This window comes from Harpia harpyja, chromosome W (genome assembly GCF_026419915.1).
Source record: "Harpia harpyja isolate bHarHar1 chromosome W, bHarHar1 primary haplotype, whole genome shotgun sequence".
In the NCBI taxonomy this organism is placed as follows: domain Eukaryota; kingdom Metazoa; phylum Chordata; class Aves; order Accipitriformes; family Accipitridae; genus Harpia; species Harpia harpyja.
In genome coordinates this window covers 1,264,239-1,276,253 of record NC_068968.1, presented here as the reverse complement: position 1 = coordinate 1,276,253, position 12,015 = coordinate 1,264,239, and the positions used below count along the sequence as shown (strand labels likewise).

The window sequence follows — 12,015 nt, the reverse complement described above, 5'->3', positions numbered from 1 at the left end:
CACCTACTCAAAAGAAGACAATGAAGGAAGAAGATAGAGTCTGCGCACTAATTTACATGAGAGGCAAAGAAGAAAGAACCAATCATTTAGGGAAATAATAATGAATATTATTTTCCCTGAGGGTGATGGTTGACAGCCGGCTGAATATGAGCCAGCAGTGTGCCCAGGTGGCCAAGAAGACCAACGGCATCCTGGCCTGCATCAGAAATAGGGTGGCCAGCAGGAGCAGGGAGGTGATTGTTCCCCTGTACTCGGCACTGGTGAGGCTGCACCTCGAGTACTGTGTTCAGTTTTGGGCCCCTCACCATAGGAAAGGCATTGAGGTGCTGGAATGTGTCCAGAGAAGGGCAAGCAAGTTGATTAGGGGCCTGGAGCACAAGTCTTATGAGGAGTGGCTGAGGGAATTGGGGTTGTTTAGCCTGGAGAAAAGGAGGCTGAGGGGAGACCTTATCGCTCTCTACAACTACCTGAAAGGAGGTTGTAGTGAGGTGGGTGCTAGTCTCTTCTGTCAAGTAACTAGTGATAGGACGAGAGGAAATGGCCTCAAGTTGTGCCAGGGGAGGTTTAGATTGGACATTAGGAAAAATTTCTTTACTGAAAGGGTTGTCAGGCATTGGAACAGGCTGCTCAGGGAAGTGGTGGTGTCACCATCCCTGGAGGTGTTCAAAAAACATGTAGACGTGGCACGTCAGAACATGGTTTAGTGGGCATGGTGGTGTTGGGTTGACGGTTGGACTCGATGATCTTAAGGGTCTTTTTCAACCTAAACAATTCTATGATTCTATAATATGTATTACTTAAGTGTATAAATGTGGGAATTTTTGAGACAAGGGTGTGCTGTCTTAAGACAGGCACCCATTCATGCGCATCAATGAAATTAATTTGAAAATACCTCGACTCTGTGTGTTATTGGCTTGCACACTGGGTAAACGAACCCTGTTTGAGGGACAACAGTATGGGTGCGTTGTTGCTCATCTTTCTTACTGCCTCAATAAAGCTTTCTTTTATAACGTCTTGTCAGACCCCATTACTGTTCGGACCACAAAGCCCAATGCTAATGATGTCGTTTAATTCAGTTGCTTAAAGCAACTGTGCAAGTCTGCTAGTCTGATTTTAGGAGACTTATACAAACCGAACTAGGAAACATTTTACTATGAAAGCAAAAGTCACTTCCTCCAAAAAAACAAATCCATGTTTTACCACAAGTAAGTGTGCTGACAGAATTAAATGAAAAGGTTAAGAAAATAAACCGATAATTTAATTCTCCAAAATGTTTAGTGATTTTTAAAAGCAGCAATCAGGGGCATAAATCAAACAAAATTGCAGCTGGACTGGCTAACATGTCAAAAGACTAGACAACTTTAATTATACACACTACAGTCAGCTTCACTTATAATACCAGATTTTCCCCAAAAAACTGGAATTGTGAAAGAATTTATTTTCTACAGTGGGAAAATCTCTATCCCTTAATAATTCAAAAGTTGCCCTGAACTTTCACAGTAGTTATTTTGGGCAAAGACAAATAATAAAATATTCAGGTCCAACATACAATTTATAGTTAATTTACAAGTATGAGAAAGAGTTGAGCTTGTAAATTAATTTCCACTGTGAGTGCAGTTTTTGTTAATGAAAATTATTATTATGGACTTTGCCATTTACAGGAAACATTATCTTGTACTTCTTAATATAGAACCCAATACTTAAACAGTAAAAACATGCAAGGCTTCTCTAATGAAGTCTGACAGAAACTGTATTCGCCCTTTTTTTCTTATCTCAAAAGATAAGCAAACCATGAAGCTGCTTATCAGAGATTCATATTTAGAAAGACATGCAAAACTGTTATAATTATTTGCTAAAGCAAATGCTTGGCCTTTATAATACATTGCACTTTGACCTTTTTATTGAAATTGCTAGTTAAACTTTTAAATTATATATAATTATTGATTAAAATTCAACAGTAGTATAAAGAATATTCCAAGTTTTCCACCATCAGTTCATTGCTAACAGAGCAAGTAACATGCTACCAAATTTTATTCCCAAGGCAGCTACAGCCTATGAATATTGACTAATTTATGAACCATGACATCACTTGCTGATACAAATAATGCTGCCCACCAATATACTCATTTAAGTATATTTGCTTTTTTAAAAAGATACATATCCTAATCAAAAGAAGGCAAGAAATTGCTCACTAACCTCTGTTTCAGCTGCTTGTGATTGCAGGAGCTGTCGTATACAAAGAACATCCTTCTCTATTTGTTGAATCCTCATCACCCTTACCTGAAATGAATGTATTTTCATGTTTGATTTTTTTTAAAAAAATTCCTTATAATTACTGTACAGAATGACAATGAGAAGAGTTCATTGCAAATATAGCTGACTGCAAAACAGAACTACTTCATTCATATAGTAATTCCACAAATGTTCTTGACAATAAAAAAACAGGCATGATTGCAAACATTCAAAATAAAATGGGTAGTTGGGTTTTTAATGAAACTGACACTAATTTGGATATAATATTAGATTGTTACACAGTACAAGCCCAGGTATAGAAAAACATTTCAGTAAACTTGCACAATTTTCCTATTTCTGAAATTGACATTCTATGCAGGTTTTTAGCAAATTATTTAATCTCAAATGTTAGACTTCTACTTGCCTTACAGAGATTTGAGAGAGATTTATATTTGCAGATTGTTTTGAAGGTATAAAATCCTGAATGTCTTTGATTATTTTCAGTTACTATGATGATTTGGGAAATTTGCCTATGCACAGCCTCTGAATATTTTCTGTTCCTACAAATTCCAAACAATTTACAGGTTTAGTAAAAAGAAAACTACATACTGCTTCTTTGGTTTGTCTGAGATTTTATAGATATTTCTGATGCAAGTCTTTTATAGCTATATTGACACTTCCCACTGCAATCATTCTGTGGTTAGTAAATGGAATGTTGAAAAACTGAACTTTACAGGATACATATACTCCATGTAAGTTATACTGTAGAGCACAGGATGCATTATGAATCTGTGAAACAATAAGTGAATGCAATAAGTGATATATCCCTCTATCAGCTTGATAATAAATTGACATTATTTGACTTTAAAAGTGGGCAGAAAATAATTAGCCCAATAATATCAGGACAGAAACAAAACACTGAACTGATTAAATAGGACTTTGTTTTGTATAATGGATAGCATAAAAATCGAATGCACAGTTTAAAAAAAAACCCTGATCATTTTATCTGAATAACATTTACAGTGCTATACTAAAAGAGGAAAGGCTTTGTGAATCTAGCGGACACCGCAAGGATCAGCATTATAATCAGCCTTATTTAACATTTTATAATCTGAAGATGGAAGTAAGATAAACTTTTAAAAAAGCTGCAAATGCCAAAGAACACACTTGTAAATTGTAATAGAAACACAATATAATCTAGAAATTTTAGAAACACAGAAAAAAATATAATCACAAAGAACAGAATGAATTTTTAAAACATGCAGGATAATAAGCTGTGGGAAAAGCATCCTAAACATCAACACTTAGTGGAGTTACAAATAGTAAACTATAAATTAGATATTTGTTTGTAAAGCAAAGTATCAGAAAAAAAGGCCAATAAAATTTGAAAGCTACACACACAGAAGCCTCAGCATGACATGAGGCAGACAGCTAATTCATTCCCCTTCTCTCTTGGATCAGGAAATTCTTAAGTATTAGAAAGATAATAAAATTATATTACTGGGAATAACTATATATTGGTGACATGATGCACGACTCACATAACATATCTCTCCTTTTTGTCTTTAAGAATGACTTAAATTTTCCCCAAACTGAGTTTCTTTCTGTTTAACCAGTAATTTATTTCATAAAGGACATTCAGAGAAACTGAGTATATGTATATATACAACTAAAAGCGGGGATTCTTTTTTTTTTTTCCAGAAGAAAAACAAGTAAAGATTACATGATTTGTCCAGTATCAATGATGAAGTTCTCAAAAGGAGAGCAATTCAGTCTATATCTCCCAAATTTTAGTCCAGAGATTTAAACATCAGAACGTTCTTCTCTCTGCTTATTCATTATTTGTATTACAGGGGACTTGAGGAGATCCATCAACCATTTTGCACCAAACACTGTACAAGCAGAAAAAAGAATGCATTTCCTGCCCCAAAGGGTTTACAGTCCAAAGACAAACATACAACAGTAGAGGTATACAGTCAAACAAGTACCAGGAATCAACAGTGGTAAGTTTGATGAACAGCAATCAAAACTCTAAGAACCTAATTTAATTTGTTCAATAATGAACCTGAAATGAGCCTAAAGTCAGTAAATCACTGAATGAAGACAAATTATGCTTTTTGCTATGTAAACACAAAATAACAAAGCATAGCAGTAGGAATAATGCTGAGCTTTACTTAGATGAAGATGATAAGGGAAAGGCAAAAAACGTCAAGAAAATGTCCATATTACTGGGTATCTTACAAGAGACCTCAAATTTGCGTGGCCAGGAAGTCAAGGGAGGTGATTCCGCCCCTCTACTCCACTCTGGTGAGACCCCACCTGGAGTATTGCATCCAGCTCTGGAGTCCTCAGTACAAGAAAGACATGGACCTGATGAAGTGGGTCCAGAGGAGGGCCACAAAAATGATCAAAGGGATGGAACACATCTCCTGTGAGGAAAGGCTGAGAGACTTGGGGTTGTTCAGCCTGGAGAAGAGAAGGCTCCAGGGAGACGTTATTGCGGCTTTCCACTACTTAAAGGGGGCTTATGAGAAAGATGGGGACAGACTTTTTAGTAGGGCCCGTAGCGATAGGACAAGGGGTAATGGTTTTAAACTGAAAGAGGGTAGATTCAGACTAGATATAAGGAAGAAATTTTTTACGATGAGGGTGGTGAAACACTGGAACAGGTTGCCCAGAGAGGTGATAGATGCCCCATCCCTGGAAACATTCAAGGTCAGGTTGGATGGGGCTCTGAGCAACCTGATCTAGCTGAAGATGTCTCTGCTCATTGCAGGGGAGTTGGACCAGATAACCTTTAAAGGTCCCTTCTAACCCAAACCATTCTACGATCCTATGATTCTATGATTAAAAACTCAAACAGTTTAATAGTATAGAAGACAAATGGTTCTAAACTACATAATAAGAAAAAGATTAAATAAACAATAATTCTACAATAATTTTAATTACAATAATTTTATACAAATATTTTATTTAATAATTTATTATTAAATAAAATAAGAAAACATTATCTCAGTGCTCTGCATTATGTGAATGCTATGTCTATTTTTATATTAGTTAACAGTCATTTGATTACTTGTGCTCTTGCATGAATAGGAATGAACTTTCAAGTATCTGAATGCATTTAGGAATGGTTTTACCTTTAAAATCCATACAAGAAACATCACTTTTTATTCCTATTTGTTCATAGTATATTCCTATTCATTTTATTACATTTAATCATCACCATAAGATCTATGGATACAGTATCTTAACATTTAAAATTAGAAATTATTTGGATTTCACTGCCCTAGTAAGAATTCTAACAAAAAAAAATCCTCTCTTCACAGTGATAGAAAAATAAACACTTACTAAAAAATAAAAATAAGGAATAGAATTTTGCTTTAAAATACTTTGTTTTAAAAACATGGATAATCTTTTCTTCAAATAAAAATATAACATAAAAAGTAGAGAAAATTATTAATGGGTTGGTCTGCATTACATTTACAATCAAGACAAATGTACAAATCTAACACTGCTGAAATCTTGATCTCTGCAAGACTCCAGGTGTACTGGATATGGCTGGGATGGAGTTAATTTTGTTCATAGCAGCCCCTATGTTGCTGTGGTTTAGACCTGTGACCAAAACAGTGTAGATAACACACCACTGTTTTAGCTATTGCTGAACAGTACTTACACAGTGTCAAGGCCTTCTCTGTTTCTCACTCTGCCCCCACAAAGCAAGTAGGCTGGGGGTGGGCAAGAAGTTGGGAGGGGACACAGCCAGGATAGCTGATCCCAATGACCAAAGGGATATTCCATGCCATATAATGTCATACTCAGCAATAAAATCGGGGGAGGGGGAGTCTTTCCAAAGTCGCCGTTGCTCAGAGACTGGTAATTGACTTTGCATCACTTGCTTCCCCCTCCATTTTTCCCCCTCTTCACTTACTCAACTGCCTTTATTTCAATCCATGAGTTTTTCTCGCTGCTGCTCTTCTGATTTTCTCCCCAATCCTGCTGTGGTGGGGAGTGAGTGAGCGAGTGGCTGTGTGGGTGCTTAGTTGCTGGCCAGGGTCAACCCACAACAGTTCTTTTTGGCACCCAACATGGGGCTTGAGGGGTTCAAGATAACAACAGATTTGATTGGAGTGTGTTAGACTGAATTCATAGCTGTTACACCTGTTTAGGTGTTGCTTGGCAGGCTGTTACTTGCTGTTGCTGCTCACGATCTTAACTTGTTTGCTCTCAGTACTGATTTATTTGTTCCCTCATCTGCTCCGTTGATTGTTCCCTCTCTTGCTGTACATCAAACACCAGTGCCTGTTAATGGCTGCTTTCACCTTTTGCTGTATTCTTTATCACTTTGTTGTGTTTTGCCTGGGAGAGCTATGATAAAATCACTGGCCTTCAGCCTAATCTGGTATTTGGGACCTCCACTGCTGCTGTCCCAGTACTCCAGGAAGCATCTTCTGGAGACAATTAACAATTAAACCTTTTTCCTTTTCTCCTCTGGGAGCCACTTTGTGGGGCAAATGAAAAATGGCACCTCCCCCCTCTTCTCCAGTGTAGGTGTTTCCTCCCTTGTTGCAATGGCCCTTCATTTTCCTGAATATCCCAAAATGCTCGTATTGGTGTGCACCATGAATCTGATTTTGGCTTTTCCTGAGGTTAACCAACACCACACAGGGATGTGCCCTGAGGTTGGGAATGCCACACAGGGACATGCCCTGAGGCAGTCGAGTCATGGGTGGCAAAGTGTGGGGGAGAATTTGGGTAAGTGCCTAGAATGGTTTTCACCTCCAATGATCTGGGACTTCACACCCAAACAGGCGCAGAATCCTGTTAAAGCAGCAGACCACTTGAAGAAAGGATGCCTTGTCTATACCAAAGAGACATAACTTCTCACACTGTGTTGGGCTCTGGCCTACACCTACCTCTACACCTACCTCTGTCCAGCACCCTTAAGAGAGCAAGAGGGTCTCTGGATCTGAGGACATACAAACAGATGCTGTGGCGAAGCCACAGACTCAACCCTCAAATGTAACAGTCACGTCTGTAGTGCAGAAGAAACAATGGCAGCACAGGTTGACCCAGTTAGTGAGGGAGGAAGATGCTCTTCCTGAGAGGGAGCATGAGGAAGAATCAGAAGATGCAGCCTGTTCTGCAGCAGAGCAGTCACAAGAACAGAAGGAGGAAGAGAGAGAAATCATAGAAGATGTAGAAACCACCCAGTCCCTATACCTGAGTGAGCTGTGAGATATGCAAAAAGATTACTGCCACCAGCCAGGTGAGTGAATTATCAGCTGGTTGTTCTGATGCTGGGATACTGGGGCCCATAGTCAGGAATTAGAGGGTGTCCTGGTTTCAGCTGGGATAGAGTTAATTGTCTTCCTAGTAGCTGGTATAGTGCTATGTTTTGGGTTCAGTATGAGAAGAATGTTAATAACACTGATGTTTTCAGTTGTTGCTAAGTAATGTTTAGTCTAAAGTCAAGGATTTTTCAGCTTCTCATGCCCAGCCAGCAAGAAAGCTGGAGGGGCACAAGAAGTTGGCACAGGACACAGCCAGGGCAGGTGACCCAAAGTGGCCAACAGGGTATTCCATACCATGTGACGTCACGTCTAGTATATAAACTGGGGGAAGTGGGGGTGGGGGTATCGCCGCTCAGGAACTAACTGGGCATCGGTCGGCAGGTGGTGAGCAATTACATTGTGCATCACTTGCATATTCCAATCCTTTTATTATTACTGTTGTCGTTTTATTAGTGTTATCATTTATCATTATTAGTTTCTTCTTTTCTGTTCTATTAAACCGTTCTTATCTCAACCCATGAGTTTTACTTCTTTTTCCCGATTCTCTCCCCCATCCCACTGGGTGAGGGGGAAGTGAGTGAGCGGCTGCGTGGTGCTTAGTTGCTGACTGGGGTTAAACCACGACAGAGGGTAGGGATGTCCAGCAGCTGGGATCCCTAGCTAGGGACTGGGGAATCAGAAAAGGGATCATAGGAGGGGCAATAATCTGCAGCTTCCAAAGGTGGCTCCTGTCAAGTGTGAAGGCAAGGTAACTCCTAAAAGGAAGATGTTGTAAACTACCAAGGCAAGTAAACCACCACTGAGGGAGGTGCCCAGTATCTGAGGGAATTAGTGCTGGTAGAGATGATCTACAGTGTCGTGGTTTAAGCCCAGCTGGCAACAAAGCACCACGTGGCTGCTCGCTCACTCCTCCCCTCCCCCTGGTGGGATGGGGAGGAGAATCGGAAGACAAAGGTAAAATCTCGTGGGTTAAGATAAGAACAGTTTAATAGGACAAGACAAGGAGAGAAGAAATAATAATAACAATAATACCAATAAAAGAATATATAAAGCGACTGATGCACAATGCAATTGCTCACCACCCAGAACACTGTGCTTAGCCTATTCCCGAGCCAGATCCCTCCTCCCCCAGCCAGCTCCCCCAGTTATATACTGAGCATGACTTCAGTATGGTATCGAATATCCCCTTGGCTAGTTCCATTCGGCTATCCTGGCTGTGCCACCTCCCAGCTTCTAGTAAAAATTAACCCCATCCCAGCTATCCTTGCTGTGCCCCCTCCCAGCTTCTTCTAAAAATTAACCCTATCCCAGCCAAACCCAGGACATCATCCACCCCTTATTCTATACCATCTATGTCATGGCCAGATCCTACACTTTCCAATTATATATCATCACTTTTCCGTTCTTTGCTATATATATATAAACAGAGTTATCATTCCCCTAGTCTATGGGCCATACCTCTAATGTGTCCATTGAGTTCATTTAATCCAAGACTTTGGGTCTCCTGTCGTAACAGTCTCTCAGGGCAGGAGAGATGGTGTGTGGTTTTGCATTGTTGCGTGCTGCATCCGGAGCTCGCAGATGGGTTTACCTTTGCCTGAGGCAGGACTAACCCAGACTATCTTCCCTAACATGTTCTTCATGTGCACTACAGGGACTTTATCCCCTTCTACAGTACGTAAAAGTTCTGACTGGGCAGGGCCAGCCCGATTGGCAGATCCTCTGGTGTTGACTAACCAGGTGGCTTTTGCTAAATGTGTATCCCAATGGTTGAAGGTTCCACCCCCCATTGCTCTCAATGTAGTCTTTAACAGTCCATTGTATCGTTCGATTTTCCCAGAGGCTGGTGCATGATAAGGGATGTGATACACCCACTCAATGCCATGCTCTTTGGCCCAGGTGTCTATGAGGTTGTTTCGGAAATGAGTCCCGTTGTCTGATTCAATTTTTTCTGGGGTGCCATGTCACCATAAGACTTGCTTTTCAAGGCCCAGGATAGTGTTCCAGGCAGTGGCATGGGGTACAGAATATGTTTCCAGCCATCCAGTGGTTGCTTCCACCACTGTGAGCACATGGCACTTGCCTTGGCGGGTTCGTGGGAGTGTGATATAGTCAGTCTGCCAGGCCTCCCCATATTTATATTTCAGCCATTGCCCTCCATACCACAGGGGCTTTAACTGCTTGGCTTGCTTAATTGCAGCACATGTTTCACATTCATAACTCACTTGTGCAATAGTATCTACAGTGAAGTCCACCCCTCGATCACAAGCCCATCTATATGTTGCATCCCTTCCCTGATGGCCTGAGGTGTCATGGGCCCACTGAGCCATAAATAATTCACCCTTATGTTGCCAGTGTAAATCCACCTGAGACACTTCAATCTTAGCGCCCTGATCCACCTGCTGGTTATTTTGATGTTCTTCAGTGGCCTGACTCTTGAGTACATGAGCATCTACGTGACATACTTTTACAACCAGATTCTCTAGCCGGGACGCAATATCTTGCCACAGTGCGGCAGCCCAAATGGGTTTGCCTCTGCACTGCCAGTTGCTCTGCTTCCATTGCTGTAGCCACCCCCACAGGGCATTTGCCACCATCCATGAGTCAGTATAGAGATAGAGCACTGGCCACTTCTCCCTTTCAGCAATGTCTAACGCTAGCTGGATGGCTTTCACTTCTGCAAAGTGACTCGATTCACCTTCTCCTTCAGCAGTTTCTGCAACTTGTTGTGTAGGACTCCATACAGCAGCCTTCCACCTCCGATGTTTTCCCACAATGCGACAGGATCCGTCAGTGAACAGGGCATATTGCCTCTCATTTTCTGGCAGTTTATTATATAGCGGGGCCTCTTCAGCATGCGTCACCTCCTCCTCTGGCGACATTCCAAAATCTTTGCCTTCTGGCCAGTCCATGATCACTTCCAAAATTCCTGGGCGACTGGGGTTTCCTATGCAAGCCTGTTGTGTGATCAGTGTGATCCACTTACTCCACGTGGCATCAGCTGAATGATGTGTAGAGGGGGCCCTCCCTTTGAACATCCAGCTCAGCACTGGCAGTTGGGGTGCTAAGAGGAGCTGTGTTTCAGTACCAACCACTTCTGAGGCAGCTCAAACTCCTTCATATGCTGCCAATATCTCTTTTTCAGTTGGAGTATAGCGGGCCTCAGATCCTCGATATCCTCAACTCCAAAACCCCAGGGGTCGGCCTCGGGTCTCCCCGGGTGCTTTCTGCCAGAGGCTCCAGGTAGGGCCATTCTCCCCAGCTGCAGTATAGAGCACATTTTTAACATCTTGTCCTGCCCGGACTGGTCCAAGGGCTACTGTGTGAACAATCTCCCGTTTAATTTGTTCAAAGGCTTGTTGTTGTTCAGGCCCTCATTTAAACTTCTTCTTCTTCTGGGTCACTTGATGGAGAGGGCTTACAATCAGACTGTAATTTGGAATACACAGTCTCCAAAAACCCACACCACCTAAGAAAGCTTATGTTACCTTTTTGCTAGTCAGTGGAGACATCTGATGACACCCGTCTTGCCATTTTATTCCTAAAAACTGGATCTCCTGTGCAGGTCCCTTGACCTTACTTTCTTTTATGGCAAAACCGGCCTTCAAATGATTTGAACTATTTTCTTCCCTTTCTCAAAACCAACTTCTGCTGTGTCGCCCCATACGATGATGTCATCAATGTATTGCAGGTGTTCCAGAGCTTCACCCTTTTCCAGTGCAGTCTGGATTAGTCCATGGCAAATGGTGGGGCTGTGTTTCCACCCCTGGGGCAGCCGATTACAGGTGTACTCGATGCCCCTCCAAGTGAAAGCAAATTGTGGACGACACTCTGCTGCCAGAGGGATTGAGAAAAATGCATTAGCAATGTCAATTATGGCATACCACTTGGCTGCCTTTGACTCCAGTTCATATTGAAGTTCTAGCATATCTGGAACGGCAGCACTCAGCGGTGGCGTGACTTCATTCAGGGCACGATAGTCAACTGTTAGTCTCCACTCCCCATTACACTTTCGCACTGGCCATATGGGACTGTTAAAGGGTGAGCGAGTTTTGCTGATCACTCCTTGGCTCCCCAGTCAACGAATCAACTTATGGATGGGAATCAGGGAGGCTCAGTTGGTGCAATATTGCCACCAGTGCACTGTTGTGGTAGCAATTGGCACTTGTTGTTCTTCAGCCCTCAGCAACCCCACAACAGAAGGGTCCTCCGAGAGACTGGGCAAGGTGGACAGCTGTTTAATTCCCTCCGTCTCCAAGACAGCTATACCAAAAGCCTACTAATACCCCTTTAGGTCCTTGAAATACCCTCTCCTGAGGCAGTCTATGCCAAGGATGCACGGGGCCTCTGGGCCAGTCACAATGGGGTGTTTCTGCCACTCATTCCCAGTTAGGCTTACTTCAGCCTCCAATAGAGTTAACTCTTGGGATCCCTCTGTCACACCAGAAATACAGATGGGTTCTGCCCCTTTATATCTTAATAGTACTAA

General features: G+C 41.8%; 1 protein-coding gene across 9 annotated transcripts in view; it reads right to left on the bottom strand.

The window, feature by feature from the left end:
- The window catches only part of LOC128136137 (adenomatous polyposis coli protein-like), a 151,108-nt gene that overhangs the window by 45,062 nt on the left and 94,031 nt on the right, over positions 1–12,015 (bottom strand). For all 9 annotated transcript variants that reach the window (XM_052775301.1, XM_052775300.1, XM_052775302.1 and 6 more), the window contains one exon: positions 2,197–2,280. In XM_052775301.1, the coding sequence (XP_052631261.1) occupies positions 2,197–2,280 (84 nt within the window). The remainder of the gene's footprint in view (positions 1–2,196; positions 2,281–12,015) is intronic.